Here is a 21,694-nt window from a genome sequence, read left to right as displayed (position 1 = left end):
GCTGTGTGGTTTGGCGATCCAGAATATGGGGTGGGGGTGTGGGGTCTACATGCCCTTTTTTTTCTTGTAAGAGCACTTTTAATGAGAACTTCCTGCGCATCCCCTGGGCAACCCTATGTGATATCAGTCTCCTGAGGGTAACAGAGGCGGAAAGGAAGGAGATGCTGCAAGCGTCTCGGTATAGACCTGGTCATTATGCTGCTCTGCTATGTACCGCAATGATGCCAGCAGAATTAATTCAGGAGTTGCATGGGAAAGTGTCCTACCATGGTGGAAGAAATGAGACTGCCCTTCCCAGAAACCTTCTGCAAAGAATTGCAGAGTACCTCCATGTAAGTTTTCTAGAGATATCCATGGAGGATTCCTGGGCTATCCCAGTCCACATAAGCAGTCTTTTCCGGGGGCCACCCTCTGCGTAACTGGAGTGGCCTCTTGTAAGCAGAGAACCACAGCACCTCGCTTTTTCTTCACAGTAAACATGCAATACCACCGAATGTGTGCGCCCACTAAAGTTTAACTGGACTTTGATTGTAACTGTATACTCACCAGAGGTGCCTTCCCCGGCATCATGGTCAGCCACCGTGATGTCCTGTGACCCTTGGGGCTTCAGGGTTAAAAATATTTCCTGGCTCATGGGGAGAATGGATCCATCGCTCACCTGTCTCCCATTCTCCTCCTCTTTTTCTTCTTCATCCACCATATCATCCTCCTTGTTATCCCTAGACTCACACACCTGTGAGGTGCCCATGTTGCTTGTGGGGGTGCTGGTAGGGTCACCCCCGAGAATTGCATGCAGCTCGTTGTAGAGCCAGCATGTGTGAGGTTTAGCACCAGAACGACTGTTCGCCTCCCTTGCCTTCTGATACATTTGGCAAAGTTCTTTTATTTTCACATGGAACTGCTGTGTGTCCCTCGTGTAGCCCTTCTCCCCCATTCCACAAGCAATCTTTGCATAGATGTCAGTGTTTCTTCTGCTGTATCAGAGCTCTGCCTGCACAGACGCTCTTCCCCACACAGTGATGAGATCCACCATCTCCTGTGCAGACCAGGCTGGAGTGCGTTTGGGGCATGTAGTCTCCATGATCAGCTTAGCTCAAGCTGGCACACTCCCAATGCTGATCAAACAGGAAATGGGAAATCAAAAATTCCTGTGGCTTTAGCAGGGGAGGGGCAGTTTCCTGTGTACCTGGCTGCAATGCAGCAGAGTTGAGAATGATCTCCAGAGCGGTCACCGATGAGCATTGTGGGACACCACCTGGAGGCCAATTAAGTCGAATTACACAACGCTGCATTTGCACTATGAAAATCTAATTAAGCGCTATGCCTCTCACAGAGGTGGATTACAGAAGTTGACATTTTACGCCAACTTTGGTCGGCGTAAAGGACCCGGTAGTGTAGACACATACATTAACAGGTCGACTTAAGGCAGCTTCCTTCGACCTAACTTTTTAGTGTAGATCAGGCCTTAGACACACACAAGTGAAATAACATGTAATTCAGATCAGTATACATTACAGGAACTCTACATAGAACAATATCATGGGAAACAGGAATCAACAGAGTATAGTCGTTTTGGTTTGGATTGTATGCTTTGTTTTGTATTTTTGTCAAGTTCAAATACTAACAGCACAATCTTCACTTTACAGCTTTTGCAGCTCTTAAAACATTTAGGAATCACTTTACGCTGTAACTCTTCACTTTTGCACGTACAGAGGGAGAAAACCTCAAAAACTGGACTGACATTCATGACTCATTCACTGGCCTGCAGTTTCACAGAACTGAATTCTGTGATCTTGCCAGCAGGCATTCAGACTAAGAAAGCAGCAGCAAAATAGCAGATTAGTTTGAGCAGGGGAACCTAACAGGACAAAAAAATGCTGAGAACTTTTTTTCTTGAATTCTGAAAGACAAACCGAGGAGCTGGGGAGAGACTGGTACTGAAGAGGAGAAATTTGGAGCCAGGCAGACTACTAGGAAGGGTGGGTTGGGGGGGCAGGAATAAACTCTCTTTTTAAATAATCAAAACATTTTATAAAAGATTACTTTTACCATTCATATTTGTGATTTGAGTTAACCCTCTCTTCTTGAGTACACATTTTATACTGCAAGGAAGTCAGGTACTTAAAAGTGCTGTCTTTGGAGTAACTCATAGGTCACATTTTATATTAAGATATCATTTATAAATAGTTATTATAAATGGTTAATAGATGTTTTAATAAACTTAATTGTTATAGATTGTCATAGAATCCAACAGATCAATAAGTGGCTTATAATCATCTCTAACACCATCTATGACACATACAACTTATGTCTGTAACAATTATAACATCTATTAATCAATTAACCATTATAAATCATTTATAAATGGAACCTCAATATAAATTGTGACCACCTCACACTTACAAATGAAGTGCAAGCCCCTCTCATTTCAGTTCTATGGCCTATCCCGGTAAACAAAGAGGATTTTGAAAAATGAGAATGAGATTGTACTGTACTGGCAAAATGGTTAAGGTCCCAGTGCTGCAACTACCTACTCATTTGCTCCACTTTGCACACATGACCAGTCCTGTTAAACTCAATGGGACTATACACATGTGTAAAGTTATTCGAGTAAGTAGTTGTTGGATTGGAGCCTAATTCACATAACATACTGTATATTACTAAAAAGGGCCCAATCCTGCAAATATTCATGCACACAAGGAACTTTATGTGACGTTGTGCAGTCTACATGGTTTTATAAAAACATGACAATAAGTGAATATAATGCAACTGGGATAGTTTTATAAAAAATTTGATAATAAGTGACTATAATGCAAATGGAATATGCTTTGTGCAAAAGGTCTCTTGTAAGGTATCATTACAAAGCTCATAATCTACTGAGTGTGATCAACCTATTTGTAGAAATGTACCACTCTTGTATCTAAAACTAAAAATATAAAATGTAACTCTGAGGGCCTATTGTAATTATGTAAAGTGTGGGCCATTAATGATGGTTTGGAATCTTGATGACTCCCATTGTCTGCAGATGGCTGTTTACCTGTGAGTCTCCCTGTATATGTGTGTGCTGGCAAGTGAGTAATGAAGTCTTGCAGTGACATGTGATCATGTCACCTGAACTGGAATCCATCTTTAACCTGGTGCTTAATACCTGAGGGAGCAAACAACTGTGCATATCTCTCTATCAGTGTTATAGAGGGTGAACAATTTATGAGTTTGCCCTGCATAAGCTTTATGCAGGGTAAAACGGATTTATCTGGGTTTAGACCCCATTGGGAGTTGGGCATCTGAGTGCTAAAGACAAGCACACTCCTGTGAGCTGGTTTCAGGTAAACTTGCAGCTTTGGGACAAGTGATTCAGACCCTGGGCCTGTGTTGGAGCCGGACAGGAGTGGCTGGCTCAGCAAGACAGGGTGCTGGAATCCTGAGCTGGCAGGGAAAACAGAAGCAGGGGTAGTCTTTGCACATTGGGTGGCAGCTCCCAAGGGGGTTTCTGTGATCCAACCCGTCACAGTTTTTAGTTTTAGATACAAGAGTGGTACATTTCTACAAATAGGTTGATCACACTCAGTAGATTATGAGCTTTGTAATGATACCTTACAAGAGACCTTTTGCACAAAGCATATTCCATTTGCATTATAGTCACTTATTATCAATTTTTTTATAAAACTATCCCAGTTACATTATATTCACTTATTGTCATGTTTTTATAAAACCATGTAGACTGCACAACGTCACAAGTATCTTAAAGCAATCAGCTGTGCACAGATCCTGCTCGACTACGCCACTGTGACGGGTTGGATCACAGAAACCCCCTTGGGAGCTGCCACCCAATGTGCAAAGACTACCCCTGCTTCTGTTTTCCCTGCCAGCTCAGGATTCCAGCACCCTGTCTTGCTGAGCCAGCCACTCCTGTCCGGCTCCAACACAGGCCCAGGGTCTGAATCACTTGTCCCAAAGCTGCAAGTTTACCTGAAACCAGCTCACAGGAGTGTGCTTGTCTTTAGCACTCAGATGCCCAACTCCCAATGGGGTCTAAACCCAGATAAATCCGTTTTACCCTGCATAAAGCTTATGCAGGGCAAACTCATAAATTGTTCGCCCTCTATAACACTGATAGAAAGATATGCACAGTTGTTTGCTCCCTCAGGTATTAATACATACTCTGAGTAAGTTACTAAATAAAAAGTGATTTTATTAAATACAAACAGTAGGATTTAAGTAGTTCCAAGTAGTAACAGACAGAACAAAGTAAGTCACAAGCAAAATAAAATAAAATGCGCAAATCTATGCCTAATCAAACTAAATACAGATAATCTCACCCTCAGAGATGCTTCAGTAAGTTTTTCTCAGACTGGACACCTTCCAGGCCTGGGCACAATTCTTTCCCCTGGTACAGCTCTTGTTCCAGCTTAGGTGTTAGCTAGGGGATTCTCCATGATGGCTCCCCTCCCTCTCTGTTCTCTTCCACCCCTTTATATATCTTTTGCATAAGGCGGGAACCCTTTGTCCCTCTGGGTTTCCACCCCCCCCCCCCTCACTGGAAAAGCACCAGGTTAAAGATGGATTCCAGTTCAGGTGACATGATCACATGTCACTGCAAGACTTCATTACTCACTTGCCAGCACACACATATACAGGGAGACTCACAGGTAAACAGCCATCTGCAGACAATGGGAGTCATCAAGATTCCAAACCATCATTAATGGCCCACACTTTACATAATTACAATAGGCCCTCAGAGTTACATTTTATATTTTTAGTTTTAGATACAAGAGTGGTACATTTCTACAAATAGGTTAATCACACTCAGTAGATTATAAGCTTTGTAATGATACCTTACAAGAGACCTTTTGCACAAAGCATATTCCATTTGCATTATAGTCACTTATTATCAAATTTTTTATAAAACTATCCCAGTTACATTATATTCACTTATTGTCATGTTTTTATAAAACCATGTAGACTGCACAACGTCACACTTTACTCAGGTGAGTGTTCGCAGGCTTGGGCCCCATGTAATAGACCTTAGTTGAATAGCTATGTTACATAGCAATGACATGGGAAGAAACTGGGAGGGAGAGGAGGGAGAAAAGAGGCAGCATCTATTGAATATGGCGGTTAACAGCACTTTGTTCCTAAACAAGGTACTGACAACCAGATATGTACAAGTTAAAAGGGGCACTGTCAATTTAAATAAATAAATAAAGCTGCCCACTTCTATCTGAAAATGATTTGCTTACTATTTTTAAACATACCGCCTAATATTATTTTTCCTAGTTTGTCTTCTGTGAACATTTGACAGCACTTTGTGTAGTACTGTTTCCCTTGAACAGTCAGGGCTTTTCAATATGCAAAGTTGTGCAGTTTACCTAAAGGTGGCATTTAAAACTGATTTAGTTAAATTTGTGCAAACGGCTTGGTGGACATGCTTATTTCATCTTGAGAGGTTTATTTGGGTTTAGTTTAAATTGATTAGAATAGGATTAAGATAAATTAAAATATGCTATTCTTAAACTGAAATGACTGTAAAACCACAAAACCTGACAGCAGGAGAGAGAAGCAGGTTTATACTACTTAAAGTTGTTTTTAAATCCTCTTTTCCCTTTTCAATTTGACTAGATTCGAAGGCATGGTTGCAGAGCAGAAATACCTGTTTACTTTTCTCTGCCGAGAATTTTCAGCTCCAAAAAAACCTGAGAAAGACCAAGCTTCAGATATTCAAGACCACTTACAAGGCCTGTTGTTTTATATCGATGAGAGACCTGGGTACAGCTAAATACCTTTGAGATGAAGTGTTGAGATGAAGTTTTGGGCCAGTAACTGGAACTGCGGGAGATTAAGTAAATGTAGTGAAATCCCAACAACTTCAGTGGGCAGGACATGGAGTTAGGATGACAGAAGACAGACCAGTTAAGTGTCTCTTGGAAGGACATCCTTATGGTATCCAGCCTTGCGGCCGACCAAGGAGGAGGAGGAGTGATAAGACTGAGCAAGACCTAGTAGCTCTTAATGTGAATTATCATCAATGGAAAAAGTATGCACTTGACAGAAAGAGGAGGGAGCAAATTGTGAGATCAGCCAAGGAGCTCCATAGTCTACAGAGCCAGGGAGGAGAAGGAGGATTTCAACTTGATGTCCTTTTAATGTGGTAGTATTTTAAAAGGCACTCAAGAGGGGCTTTAAGTAATCACATTACAAAAGTTACAAAAGAACATCTCTTTCTGTCCATCAGAATGCCTGCAGCAGGGCTTTGTACATTTCACACTCTCTGATTCTCTCTGGGCTCACTATGGCTCTTGTTAGTCTTCCTTTCGTATAAACTGGGGAGGAAAACTGCAGCTCTGCTATACACAAGAGCTTGCCCTCCTGTCATTGTGTACCCCTGACTCTGACTCCCCGGAGCTCAGGTTCTCTTTCAGAGGTGTTGCCAACTCTCACAATTTTGTTGGCACACTCATGATATTTGGCATTTTCCCTAAAGCCCTAGCTCTTGGAAGCAAGAGATTGCATGAAAATCTCAGTTCTCTTTCTCGCTTTCTTTTTCAGTTTTTAGCTCTCATAGTTGTAGAGAAATGCTTGAAAACATGAAGCAAGTGAAGCCTAAATGCTTACAAGTCAGAAGATAAAGAAAAAGAGCCCAATATATTTATTATTGTTTAAAAATCTCATGCTTTTCTGCCAACCTCATGATTTTTGAGGGCTTGGGTTTAACCATACTGCTGCTCCCACTACAGTTCAGGTAGTTTTAATTTAAATCATGTGTTATGGGCAATTTTATAGAGCACTGCTAGCCTGGCACTAAATTTAAGTTAAAATAAATAAGAGTTTTAAGACAGTAAAAAATCTGACATGGCAGGATATTTTTTGTCTAGCCTGCAGTTCCAAAGCTGTCTGAGCTTTTTTCCCTGGCCCAGTATCCACAGTGCAAGTCTCAGAAAAGTATGTGTTCTAGTATAACTGGAGTATCCACATATGGGTGTTTGTAGTTCAAGGGTTACGCTTAAGCATGAGGTAATCCTCCAATTGCTAACTTTAGTCCAGATCCTAATGTTTATTTCTTTTGTCCTATCCATTTGTTAAAACCACATTCCTTTTCACATGCCAGTTTCAGAGGACTCACTGCTATTCTTCTTCTTCTTATTATTAATTTGTGTCAAAGGAGCAGGTAGAAGCTCCAGTTAGGGATTGGGGCCTATTGTGGTAGGCACTGTACAAACATGGAATAAAAAGGCAGATTGTAAAAACCGTGAGGATCAAGTATACGAGGAGAGACAACAGGTAAAGAAAAACAAATGGAATGGACAAGAGGGGAATATAGGATGACCTATGTTTCTTAATCTTTGAGCTAGTCAACAAATTGATGCAAGTGGGGAGAAATGGAACCCCCCACACTTTTTTTTTTTAAAAGTTCTACTTAACATACAACCTCACTAATAGATCAGCAACTACTGTGGTTACTATATTACCTTGAATTGTCTTGAAGTGCTATTTCTTCCCTCTCTGCCCTCAAAGCAACTACACCCCAACCCGATATAATGTGACCCGATATAACACGAATTCGGATACAACGCGGTAAAGCAGGGCTCCGGGGGGGGGGGGGGGGGCCTGTGCACTCCGGCGGATCAAAGCAAGTTCGATATAACGTGGTTTCACCTATAACACGGTAAGATTTTTTGGCTCCCGAGGACAGCGTTATATTGGGGTAGAGGTATATTGTATAAACTGAAAACAAATGAACTGGACCACTGATCATAAAGTTAACTGGTAAACTGACTTAGGGTTAAATAAAATAATGTCTCAAATAAAACCCAGCAGGTGTACAACAGAGTAAGACAGACAAAGTGAATTATTTAACTGGCTTAATTATAAAGTCCATGATTTCTGAACCAAGCTTTCGGTGATAAAGGTTACCACATAAGGAGGTCTGCCTTGCTAACCAGTAGGGAGACAAAGCAGCCTCTTTTGCAGAATTACATTGCTAGAACCAAAAGTTTCTTGGTAAATAGGATGGAAATGAAATTCCAAAAGGCAGAACTCTGAATCAGGAAGTAAACCTTAAAAGTTCAGATTCCCTCTGAAAAATGAATTTGAAAAAAAAAAAAAAAAAAGAGCTGCATTTATTGTCTTTCAATTTACATATCAAATTTGATCAGTTAACAAAATTAAACACAATTAATCATGAAGACACGACACTGGAATTTCGTTATTAATTTTGTTGATGCAGAAGTCATCTCTCCCAAATCTGTGTCTGTTCCACAAGATTGTCAGGCAGGGAAAAAACCCTTAATTCTTTCACTACATTAAGCAGATCTTAGATGAGTAGCAGATCTACTCATTAAAGAAAATTCTATTTCTGCTATCGTAACTTTTCAGAATAGATCTTCACTAAGCATTCCATACAGCCTTGGCATATACAGATGGTCTCCCATAACAGACATAAATGATGTGTCAGTTGCTGGCAGCAAAAAACAGCTTCATGGACTGTGTGAACAGTTGCCATTCTGAATGTATTTTTGTTTTCCTTTAGATAAGCGTGTTAAACAGGACTTATCTGTTTGTTAGGGAACGAGGCCAAATAAAACCTCCCCCCTTTATGTTAAAAAAAAAAGTTTCTAAAATGGCTCACTGATTTGAGAAACAGGATCTGCTGAAAGTGGATGGACAGGCTATTGTTTAGTGGATATTTTGGTTTGAAAGAGAGATGAAAGGTTATTAGATTAGGGTTGGGATTTACTTATTTTATATAATATGCCCTGAAATTCCATCATACTACGTCTTTCTGCAGGTCAGTCAGCCACACTAAATAGACAGCCTAGCTCAGGGCTAAAGAACTGGTCTCAAAATTCATCTCTCACAAGGAAAATTCAATCTACATTACCACTGAAGAGAGTGTATTTCTCAACAGGAAGAATGATAGCATACAAGGTTATATGGATATATCTGGTCCTAGACATAAGATATAGTCCTATGAAATGAAAGGCAATTTTAAAATTAGTTCTAAAAGGGGATTGTGTATGGTTTCTATAACTAGAATATCTCACACAATGCAGAGGGTCCTGTCTCACTGAACTGGGGCATACCAAGAAGCTAATTCTCAGTAGGATCCACAGAGGAAGCCATATATAAACATACTGTATATTTTTAAAAGATTTAAAAAAAATATTATTTAGTAGATTTGACATAAGAAAGATGAAGAGTCTGGAAGAAAACATCCGGAATTAACATAATACATATTCCTTGCACCAACAAAAAGCATGTGTTATTGCAACATAAAACGGGGGGGGGCGGGGGGGGGAGGACACAAACAAGCTCCTTGGGTAAGGAAACTGCAAAAGTGAAGGTTGAACATTCAGCCTTAATTCTGTTCCCTTGTGCCTATGCCTCAGAAACAAGGGGGCTGGAGGTGAAACTGTATTCCAGCGATTTGCATGCAGAGGGTTCCCTCTATGCGTGGCTCTACCATCTCCAGATCTATGCACAGTAGGCAATGGGGTCAGCCACCTCTATAGGGCCAAAGGTCTGAGCAGGGGAAGGCAGATGTTGGACTGGGACCAGTAGGACACGCATATCATCCCTCTTCTGTACAGGGGATAGCTTACTAAGATAACATAGTTACCTTTGTGTGTTGTTACCTTTTCTGCTGAACCCCCTTCCAGAGCAGGGATTCTCTTGGGCTAGGGAGCAGGACAGGTCATGGTGGGGGCACAGAATTTGAGCAGACCTCTATGCAGGTGGCCCTGACTTCCAGACGATGCGCCAGGATACTCTCAGATCCCTGGGGTTCAGTGGAGGTTTCTGGGGATGGAGGTGTGGGGCATGGTCTTGCAGTCTATACTGCAAGGCACAGAGAGGAGAAAGGAAACTATGCTCCTCCAGCAGAACTGAGGGATCCTCACAGAAATTTCTCTTGTAGGCTTTTCCCCCCAGAATAGGGTAACCTGGCCAATCTCATTTTACAAAACTATTTCACTCATAACTCTTATAGCTTTAAAATTCTATCTGTCCAGAAGGAATAACATGCTTTGGTCAGTGGTTGTAAACAGGAATGCAACATTATTCAACAGAATTCCTCCTGCCAGGCAAGATATCCCTTTCAGGACATGAAATTAAGGTGACAGGACTGTAGTACATAATGAAAATACAAACTAGAATTTCTATTACTGTTTCATGTTGGCCAATGCATCCAAACTGAAAGGATGTGAATGAAAGCAGTTATACTAAATCTTCTACTGGATATGTGTGAAATCAACAAATGTTTCTTGTTGGGGAATAATTATTAAATCAAAAACTAAAATGAAGAAAGAGGGAAGACATTTATTCTTACACACTAAACTTCCAACATTTCTAGGAGGAATGAGTTCAAAATAAAATACTAATGATTTTCAAACTTATTTCCCTGCCATAAAAAGGTGAGCTTTGCTTTTAGGAAACCCTTTGTATCATCCTGCTCAAGAAAAAACACAGTAGTTTATTCCAGTGGTTCTCAAAGCCAGTCCACCACTTGTTCAGGGAAAGCTCCCGGCAGGCCGGGCCGGTTTGTTTACCTGCCACGTCCACAGGTTCGGCCGATCGCGGCTCCCACTGGCCGCGGTTCATCGCTCCAGGCCAATGGGGGCTGCGGGAAGGGCGGCCAGCACATCTCTCGGCCTGCGCCACTTCCCGCAGCCCCCATTGGCCTGGAGCGATGAACCGTGGCCAGTGGGAGCCGCGATCGGCCGAACCTGTGGACGTGGCAGGTAAACAAACCGGCCAGGCCCGCCGGGAGCTTTCCCTGAACAAGCGGCAGACCGGCTTTGAGAACCACTGGTTTATTCAAAACAGTCTCAAACTTTTGTGGGAAAAAAACCCTGATAGAATTGTTCCTGTAAATAAAAAGAGTTTCAGTTGCTCATATATTTTTCTCATTGTAGTGGGGCGGCCTACAGAGGTACTGGGGCTGCAGAGATATAACCTGGGAATAGGTAAAGGCAGCAGGTCCTAACCCCTTGCCAATGATGAGTGGCCATTACAGACTGCAGTCTGCCCCAGTGAGGGGGGGTAGATGATGACTGACAGTAGCCACTGATGCAAGGTGGGTTTAGAGGGTTGGGGGTTCCCCTGGGAGGGGAGACCCAGAGCGTGAGGGTACTGCTGGGGCAGAATCCTGAGGTAAAGGGCACTGGGGCCCGGGAGGGACACGGGGCAAGCGGCAGGCGAGACACCGGCCAGAAGAGGGCGCTCTGTATGCTGGAAAAGAGCTAATTCCTAAGATGACCAGCAGGAGGCGCCACGCTGGTGTCTCTCGACTTCGCTACACTCATAAATTGCATCATCCAAGCCAGGTCACAGAATATATGTGCCAGATCCTTAGTAGGATGTCAATACCTGCACAGGAAAGAGAATGAGGGCATATTTATGCTACAAACTTTTGCCGACACAAGTTATGTCAGCATGAAGCTGCCACATTTAGTATACCGCTTTTGCGCTTGCATATTTGGTTCCTTGCATCGGTGTTCTGCGTACTCACCAAGAGAGCTTGTTTCGATGCCCAATATGGTGCACCATGGGTAGGTATCCCAATGTGCAAACCACCACAGTCCCATACACTATCTTTTGGTAAGTTAGGACAATGCAAAGAGTCACACAGGGGTCAACCCTGGGACTGAGGGGTCAAGTTCCTATCATGCAACTTTCTCCACCCCATAATGCTATCTCTATCCATGACTATTTTGAAAATCCCACAAACCTGCATGGGACTTCTTGTTTGTCATCTCTGACAGAAGCATGGAGTTTGTACAGCTCTGCCCTACTGTCACGTGCGTTTCAAACATGGGACGCACAGACCTCTGGTATTTGCAGAGCCACAAGAAGAGCAGCAGGGAACAAGATGATCTCCTGGAGGTCAGATTGCTGTGGAACACAATTCAAGATTGTCGGTGGCATTCATGGAGCAGCTGCAAACAGTGGAGTGCTGCTTCTGGGTCTGAGAAACAAGCACTGACTAAGGGGATCACATCACATTGCAGGTGTGGGATGACAAGCAGTGGCTGCAGAAGTTTTGGATGCGCAAGGCCACATTCCTGAATCTGTGTGCTGAGCTCACCCCAGCCATCCAGCGCAGGAACACCAGCATGAGAGCTGCACTGACAGTGGAGGCACGAGTCGTGATCGCACTGTGGAAACTTGCAACTCCAAGTTGCTACCAGACAGTGGGAAGTCATCTTGCAGTTGGAAAATCCACTGTGAGGGCTGCTGATTAGTTGCCTAAAGCCAGATTACAAAGCACCCAATCAAAAGCAGATAGCTGGTGAACTGTTAGATGCAGTTACTGATAGCTTGAGGATAGAAGCATGCAACAGATTACACAGAAAAGCAGTTACATTAACACAAGATGGCTGTGCACATTATTCCAATGAACTGTGTGCAGTTAGAGAAAACTGAGGTTTATGTATCAGCGGTTGACACTGAAAGCAATAAGACTGGAAAGTACTGTGTTACAGTGTCAGGGGAAGTCAAGGCATTAGCAAATGACCCGTAAAGTAGTGTTGTTAAGAGTTACCTGACAGACAATGGGAAAAAGATGCAAAGTGTCAGAAGTGAGTTGGAACAAGATGTCAACAATTTGGTTACATATAGATGTGCATTAGGTTGGCTAATTTCACTTGACAAGATCAAAATCAAATTTTTGAATTGCTCCGCTCCGGCACCGGGCAAAAACGTACTGGTCCGTGCTCCAACTCCGGGCTCCACTCCAAAGCCCTGTAATATGGTGTACATTAAAAAAAATTTAAAATAGAGAATGCCTTACACTGGGACTAACTAGTTTTTTCACAGGTTGGTAAAAAACTATGATTTTACCAGGTAAAACCACCTATGGTAAATACTATGCCAGGGATTGGCAACCTTTGGCATGCGGCTCGCCAGGGTAAGCCCGCTGGTGGGCCGGGCCGGTTTGTTTACCTGCCGCGTCTGCAGGTTCAGCCGATCGTGGCTCCCACTGGCCACGGTTCGCCACTGCAAGCCAATGGGGGCTGCGGGAAGCTGCAGCCAGCACATCCCTCAGCCCGCGCCGCTTCCGGCAGCCCCCATTGGCCTGGAGCGGCAAACCGCGGCCAGAGGGAGCCGCGATCGGCCAAACCTGCGGACGCGGCAGGTAAACAAACTGGCCCAGCCCGCCCCACTAGGGGGCTTATCCTGGCGGGTCGCGTGCCGAATGTTGCTGTTCCCTGTACTATGCCATTGCTGTAATTCAAAATTTTGCATGTGTGACCCTATGAGATATTTCTTGGCAAATTTTATGTGAATGAAACAATTTGTTTGAGATATGGATATTGGAAACTAGGTGTAAATCATCTTTCATAAATTCTTATGCTTGTGTGTCATTTTATCTCCAGGATGTTTTGGCACAGAAACTCCGTATTTGGCTCATTCAAAGATTCTTAAAAAGAACAGGAGTACTTGTGGCACCTTAGAGACTAACAAATTTATTAGAGCATAAGCTTATGCTCTAATAAATTTGTTAGTCTCTAAGGTGCCACAAGTACTCCTGTTCTTTTTGCGGATACAGACTAACATGGCTGCTACTCTGAAACCTGTCAAAGATTCTTGAAAATGGTCCTTTGCACTAGGGCAGGGGTCTCAAAGTCCCAGCCCGCGGGCCATCTGTGGCCCAAGAACCTCCCCACTGCAGCCCGCAGAGGAGAGATGCATGCAGCCATGCTGCCCGCAATGTCTGCTGCAGGCACCCCCCCCACCCCACAGCTTCCATTGGCTGGGGGAGAGGGACAGAGAGGGCAGAGTCAGACAGGGAGGCAGCGTCATTTATATTCATTGGGGAAAAAAGTCAGTCAAAATACCGGACACAACTATCTGATGCACACTTTGCTGCAATCCTTAAGGTTTCAACTGCTTAGTCACTGAGGCCAAAAATCAACAAACTGACAAAACTGAAGAGTTGCCAGGTGTCTGGCAAACACTAAAAACTCTCTGGCAGGCGAAGAATTGTATAAAGTTTTATGACAGTTTTATTATTTCTAAGAAATCTGAAATAAAAAATACAATATAAACATTTTCTTTTCTGAACACCATCTTCAGTGACATTATTGGCCCGCTGGGAGGATTTGAGGACTGGCACTAGCCCTAAGGTAAACTGAGTTTGAGACCCCTGCACTAGAGCTTTCCAAGACCTGGGAATATGTGTTTTGAACGTACTCAGAATTGAATTAGGAGGGTCAGAATGATGCATTGTAACATTTGCCAAAGACACTATACTGCCTTTGTAAAGTCCTCATAGGGAGATATAGGGCCTGATTTTCCTATCAGTTTCACTAGTTTTCACCAATGAAATTCCATTCACTTCAATACAGTTAATCCTAATTTACACCAGCATGAGGAAAAAATATCAGACTGATCGGACTTTGGAAACGTTATAAAAGGTCTGATAAACTTTTAGATTCATTGGTACGAAAGCTTAAATTCTCATACAGTATTTCCCATAGCCTCTCACCCCCATCCAGGGTTCTGGGCTTCAGCCCCGTGGGGCACACCAAGGCTCAGGGCTTTAGACCCACGGGTTTAAAAATATTTACTAGAGCTCTGCTTCACACAGCGCCGGCTGAATTTAAAGCCCTGATTGGTATCTTTCCACAATCACTACCACTACACATCTAGATTAATGCACTTATTCCCCTGGACCTTATAACTGCCCCATGAACACAGCTCATTCTCATTCAAGGATTCTTTCAGGCCTTTTAAATTCTCAATGGGTAGCTCACAGCTTAGGAAGCTCACATGGTCTCCATCAGAGTACAAACTGTCAGGCCTTTTAATTTGGTCCTCGAGCTCCCGCCAGGGATCAGGGTCAGAGGCTTGCCCCGCTCCACGTGTGTTGTGGCTCAGTGCGGCTCCCGGAAGCAGCAGCATGTCCCCCCTCTGGCTCCTACATGTAGGGGCAGCCACAGGTCTTCGCATGCTGCCCCTGCCCCAAGCGCTGGCTCTGCAGCTCCCATTGGCTGGGAACCGTGGCCAATGGGAGCTCCAGGGGAGGCGCCTGTGGACAGGGCAGTGCACAGAGCCACCCGGCCAACACCACACCTCCACGTAGGAGCTGGAGGGCAGACATGCCACTGCTTCTGGGAGCTGCTTGAGATAAGCCTGCCCTCCTGACCTCCTCCTGTGCCCCAACCCCCTGCCCCAACCCTGATCTCCCTCCCACTCTCTGAACCCCTCAGTCCCAGCCCAGAGCATCCTCCTGCACCCCAAACCCTTCATCCCCAGCCCCATCCCAGAGCCTGCACTCCCAGTCGGAACCCTCACCCCTCCCCCACACCCCAAACCCCTGCCCCAACCCATACCCTGAACCCCTCATTTCTGGCCCCATCCTGGAACGCGCACCCCCAACCCAGAGCCTAAACTCCCAGCCAGAGCCCTCACCCCCTTCCACACCCCAATCTCCAATTTCATGAGCATTTATGGCCCGCCATACAATTTCCATACCCAGATGTGGCCCTCAGGCCAAAAAGTTTGCCCACACCTGGGCTAGATTATCTCACTCTAGGTCGCCATTGTGAATTAGTGAGATTCTGCTACATACACATTTCAGTTCAAAATGTTATTTCCACACACAACCTCAGAAACAGATGTCAGATCTAATCACTAAAATGAGAAGAGGTTGAAGACACCAAAACAAATTAAATGTATGATACAAAAATACAGGGTATTCAGTAAAATATGTTCTATGTATGATACATTCTTATTAGATGTTTGGCATAATTTGCTGCATACACACTGTTAATCTGAAGATTTCTTTTCCAATGTTACAACTTCTCATGTTTATGTTCAGTGTGCCCTCGGGCAGGGCAATTTTTTTTCCTGATTTACATCTCTTTCTGTTTTGCTTTAAAAAAGAGTTACCTTTTGAGCCATGCTGTCAATAGAACTGTGTCAAGTTTCTGAAACTGCAAGGGAAAGTTTGGGGTTTCTTTGTTTTACATAATAAATTAAAACTTTCTGCAGACATAGAAAAATTTCAGCTCCAATACCGCTTCTTTATTTTGTAAAATACACCCTGAAAACTGCCTTACTGGGGCAAATGAACAACTTTCTTTGAAACAAGCCTACTTAACAGGCTACATACAATAGTTTCAATATGTTCTATGTTTTTAATCAGTACATAGTCTCCCCATTTGTACTGAAGCTGTTTGTTTTTATTTCTACGGTGGATACATATTTTGGCTTTTGCTCCTAGGCTCAAAGAAAACAATAATCGTTTTGTGCACTTGAGGCCTGATCCAAAGCTCTACTGAAGTCAATAGCACTCCACAAGAGTTCAGAGGTCCACCCATGAAGAACTATTTGAAGGAACATGAGGTAAAGGACTGCAGAATCTGACCCAGTATTGGAAAAGATTATATTTGTATTGGATTACTGACCACAGTAACAGACATTTACTGCGTCACCATAACAGGGTACTTACATCAGTCAGAGACACATGCACAAACAAGTTGATTTACATCAACCTAACTTTGTAATATAGACCAGACCTAATATACCACATTGATGGGTGCAGTATGAGACCCTAAACATGCAGGCAAACAGGCTGGTTTTACAGGCAAGGGTTTGGTATTATTAATTATTATTATTGCAGTAGTGCCTAGGAGCCCCAGTCATGGACCAGGACCACATTGTGCTAGGTGCTGTACAAACACAGAAAAGTCAGTCCTTGCCTCAAAGAGCTTTTGTTTATTCTTGACAAATCCAGGTAAATAACAACCACCCAAGTTAACTTCCTTCTTTGACAGGATTACTACCTAGTGGAGGGGGAAGCTGTAGATGTGATATAGTTTGACTTTAGTAAGGCTTTTGACATAGTCCCACATGACCTTGTCATAAGCAAAGTAGGGAAATGTGATCTAAATTAAATTATTATAAGGTGGATCCACAACTGGATGAAAAATTGTACTCAAAGAGTAGCTATCAATGGTTCGCTGTCAAACTGGGAAGACATATCTAGTGGGGTCTCACAGGAGTCTGTCTGGGGTTCAGTACTATTCAATATTTTCATTAATGACTTAGATAACAGAGTATGCTTATAAAATTTGCAGATGATACCACACTGGGAGGGATTGCAAGCACTTTGGAGAACAGAATTAGAATTAAAAACAACCATGACAAACTGGAGAACTGGTCTGAAGTCAATAAAATGAAATTCAATGAAGACAAGTACAAAGTACTATACTTCGGAAAGAAAAAAATTAAATGCACAGCTACAAAATGGGAATAACTGGCTAAGCAGTAGTAGTTTTGAAAAGAATCCAGGGTTATAGTGGATCCACAAACAGAATGAGTCAAGGATGTGATACAGTTGCAAAGAAGGCTAATATCATTCTGAGGTGCAGATAAGACATGGGAGATAAGGGTCTCACTCTGCTCAGTGGTGAGACCTCGGCTGGAGTATTGTGTTCAATTCTGGGCATCAAACTTTAGGGAAAATGTGGACAAATTGGAAAAAGTCCACCTGAGAGCAACAAAAATGATGAAAGGTTTAGAAGACCTGATGTATGAGAAAAGATTAAAATAATGTGGTCTGTTTAGTCTTGAGAAAAGACGACTTGGGAGGGGCCTGCTAATAGTCTTCAAATATGTTAAGGTCCCTTATAAAGAGGACAGTGATCAATTGTTGTCCATGTTCACTAAAGGTAGTACAAGTAGTAATAGGTTTAATCTGCAGCACCAGAGATTTAGATTAGAGATTAGGAAAAACTTTTTTTTTTTTAAACAGTAAAGGTAGTTAAACTCGGGAATAGGCTTCCACGGGTGGTTGTGGAAGCCCTATCATTAGAGATTTTTTAAAGAACAGACTGGACAAACACTTGGCAGAGATGGTCTAGGTTTCCTTTGGCCTGCCTCAACGCAGGGGGCTGGACAGGAGTCCAGGTCCCTTCCAGCCCTGCATGGATAGGATTCCTTTGGGGCTGTGAAATCCCATTTGCTGTTAAGCCTTCCTCTCGCCAAGGCGATGCACCTCTCCATTCAACAAGGAGTCCCCCCACCCTCAATGCAAAGTCGTCTTCACCGAGCTCCCAAGGGAAGCTTAAAGCAACAGGTTGGAAGGAAAGGAGCCCAGCCACCTTCTGGAGGAGTCAGCAGCTCCTCGCCCCCCAAACTGGCCCGACCAACAGCATTACGGACTAGCGCAGAAGATATCCCGTCACCACAAGCGATAAGCCCCGCTCCATCCTTTCCAAATCCCGCATCCCTTTGCACGGGATGCAGCCCGCTTCGGGGCCCGCTCCAGCCCGCAGAGGGATCGGACCGTCCCTGCTTCCCCCTTGCAGTGAGGCAGGGCCACTACCAGGGTCCCGACTCCCAACACAGCCAGGGGATCAACCCCCGCCCCTTGGCTGGCTCCCCGCCGGAGACACAGCCGCCCCGGCCCCGGGGCTGTGCGGGGCGAGCGAGCCCCGGCAGCCGGGCGAACAAAGGACGCCGCGAGCAGCGGGGCTGGGGCTGCGCCCTGCCCTCCAGCAGGGCCCGGCTACAACGGAGAGGGGAGAGACGCGCCACTTACAGCACAGAGCCCCCAAGGTGCCGAGGAATAGCGGCAGGAGGCTGCGGCTCGCCATCTTCCAGCACCAGCTGCTTCCCGCGAGGTGGCTGGAGCAACTCCCAGGGCGCCTCAGCCAGCGGGACTCCCGCGGCGCCCTGCAGGCGGGGGCGGGGGCTCTCCGGCTCCCTCCAGCGGGGGCTTCTCCAGCTTCTCGGGGAGTTGCGAGGAGGTGTCTCTGCAGCCGCCCAGTCTGGGTGTGAAGGTTTCTGCTGGGTCCTAGCACTGCCCGTCACGATTCGGGGAAGACGGTCCCAAGGAGCGGAAAGGACTGGGGCCACTTCTATATGTCGGTCAGTGTTGTCCTCATACAGCGCAGGCTCCCCGCTGTCAAGGCAGAAGAGGTGAGACACAGCCACACAGAGCCAGTGGTGGGGAAGGGCAACCTTGAAATGAACTGAGAGTCCATTCCAGCTGTAACGGGAATCCCATCTACTCTGGCTGCAGAACTGCCCGGCTGCAATAGATAAACCAAGCCACTTTCCAGCCCCCGTTTTCTTCCGTGCAGCTCTGAACATTCATGTTAATTTTGATGGATTCCTGATCGTCTTCTTGGCATGCACAGTGCAAACGTAACTTTTCTTTTACACTAACACTGTGAAACCATCCCAATTTCCTACGCAGCTGCCCCACGCCCTGGAACAATAGCTTGCACTAAGCGTAGTTTGAACAGAAAAATAAAACATCTCTGATTCTATGCGAGGGTAGATTTCAAATATTATTAATTGTTATTAATTATTATTATTATTGTGTTTGTTTATGTTCCAGTAGCACTCTCACAATGCTGGGCTCAGAAGAGCCAGGATCCTTACTCCAAAGATTATATAGGGATTGATTTTCGTGATCATTGAAGTCACTGGCAAAGCTATCATTGTCCTCAATCGTACAAGATTGGACTCATACAACAGACAAATAGTTATTAAATTTCACGTAGTGAGCCTGATTTTCCTCCACTGTCTTGCACCATGTGAAGTCAATCTGCGTATAAAATTGCATTTTCCACCTACTTTACACTCATTTGCAAAGTAAATGACTCCACAAGGGGGAGATCTAAGCTGTTTTTAGATTTTAAAGATATTCCTAGGTAAAACACATAACTATTGAATCACTACAAATGTACAGTGTCTTTACAAATAGTTATGAATCAGTTCCACACTTGCAATCACTAGAACTGCCAGTGATTCCTAAGATGCTTTTCTCATAGAATCATAGAATATCAGGGTTGGAAGGGACCTCAGAAGGTCATCTAGTCCAACCCTCTGCTCAAAGCAGGACCAATCCCCAACTAAACTCATGTTTAGAAGAATCAAGCAAATGCACTACTAATTTGTTAAAACAATTGTAAATCCAATTTAAACATACAGCAGTTTTGTTTGTATTCCCAGTGACACTTGTTACTTAAAAAATATATTGAAATATAAAAAGTATGTTGAGCACTTCAGGCAGAAAGTATGTAGAGAAAATGAAAAGCAAATGGGAAGGATTCAGAAAGGATTCCAAATAGAAGTGTGTGTCCTGTCAAAAATCTTGGATTATATTTTTCATACTCTGTTCTGGCTTCATTTCATTTTTGTGTGTATGATAATTTTTTTTAACTGACAGAAATCGTAAAATAAATTTCATAACCCTGATTGCAAATGGGAAGAATAAATCCCAGGGAGGTAAAGTCCATTATTCTCAAATTTCACGGAATTGTCACTTTTCTCCAAAAGTGCTTACTTCTTCATATACATGCATTAGTACAGAGAATTGAATCAGGAAAGAAAAACATTTATGTTCTTAGTTTTAGGAATCTCATATGAAGCTATCATTCCCCTTGGTAAGTAATATCTGGTGAACTAGAGAGGGATGTGAAGCATGTATGTATTAAACAAACATTGAATAATCCATGAAAAACACTTTTAATGTAGTTTTCTTCATGGTAGCTGAACATCTCCATCATCTCTGCATTGATTTTGTAAATGTCTATCCATTTTTGTAACAGTAAACTCTAGGACATTTGAGGCTGAGCTTTCTCACATGCCTTACTTCAGCAATTCGTTTGGTTTCCAGGACAGTGACTTCATAACTGGCTATAACCTTCCATTTTAATTTGTTTTCTTCTCATTTTTAATCACACTGTTAAAAATCCAGACACAGCAGCATTTGCAGTAGCTGCCTCGACTTTCTGTGCATTTACTCTTATCTTCCTTCTGCCACCAATAAAATCCCATCAAACATTTGGAAGCTTTTACTTTTGCTCAGCAAATCTCCATTCTTTTTGTTTTTACAACAGATCTTGAACAAGTTCAAGGAGATGCTTCTGCACCAAACTGTGACAATAATAAACTTTGATTTATTTGGCTTGGATTAGAACATGAGCATCATTTACAAGTATTCTAAGGATTAACCCACCCAGGATGGAAAGGAATTATTTAGGGTGGTATAAAGGGATGTAATGGAATGAAATTTGAGAGGAAAAATGTACAATGAATTTCAGAAAGCTTGCACACCACTTGCAGCAAGCATGTAGGGTATGTGTAGTTGCACACTGCAGTGAAAAGCAGGCTATCCATGCTGTGGTGTGTAGCAGTGGGGAGCTGCTGGAGCCTTTCCCCCCTGCCTGTCTCTTGCCAGAGCCTTTCCCCACTGCCTCCCTCCCACCAGAGCTTTCCCCAATGCCCAATCTTTCACTATGTGGCAGCGGCAGGCTCTAGAAGCAGGGAGGCAGCTTTGGGACACTATACTGCTAAAAATAGCAGGATAGATGGGGAGGCACTACTTGGGCACATAGGCCTGGTCTACACTGGGGGGGGGGGGGGGAATCGACCTAAGATACGCAACTTCAGCTACGAGAATAGCGTAGCTGAAGTCGATGTATCTTAAGTCGACTTACCTCGCATCCTCATGGCGCGGGGTCGACTGCTGCCGCTCCCCCGTTGACTCTGCTTCTGCCTCTCACTGCGGTGGAGTACAGGAGTCAACGGCAGAGTGATCGGGGATCAATTTATCGCGTCTACAATAGACGCGATAAATCGATCCCCGATAGATTGATCACTACCCGCCGATCTGGCGGGTAGTGTATGTGTACCCATAGAGAGCAGTGTAGGGTATATCCCTGGTTACATACCC

General features: G+C 43.8%; 1 protein-coding gene across 6 annotated transcripts in view; it reads right to left on the bottom strand.

Moving 5' to 3' along the window:
• Positions 1-18,679, bottom strand: part of JAM2 (junctional adhesion molecule 2) — a 55,461-nt gene extending 36,782 nt beyond the window's left edge. For 4 of the 6 annotated variants that reach the window (XR_010561311.1, XM_065402008.1, XM_065402014.1 and 1 more), the window contains exon 1: positions 18,548-18,679. Coding sequence is in view for 5 of the 6 variants with exons in the window: in XM_065402008.1 (XP_065258080.1) it covers positions 18,548-18,602 (55 nt within the window). In the remaining variant the exon portion in view is untranslated. Of the gene's footprint in view, positions 1-546; positions 1,256-11,725; positions 11,869-18,547 lie in introns of those variants that run through there. The other 2 variants (XM_065402034.1, XM_065402045.1) reach the window with 2 other exon arrangements.
• Positions 18,680-21,694: the final 3,015 nt, after the last annotated feature.

The sequence above is a fragment of the Emys orbicularis genome, chromosome 1 (assembly GCF_028017835.1).
Source record: "Emys orbicularis isolate rEmyOrb1 chromosome 1, rEmyOrb1.hap1, whole genome shotgun sequence".
Lineage (NCBI taxonomy): Eukaryota > Metazoa > Chordata > Testudines > Emydidae > Emys > Emys orbicularis.
The sequence above is the reverse complement of the archived record's forward strand: the minus strand, read 5'-3'. Positions and strand labels throughout refer to the sequence as shown.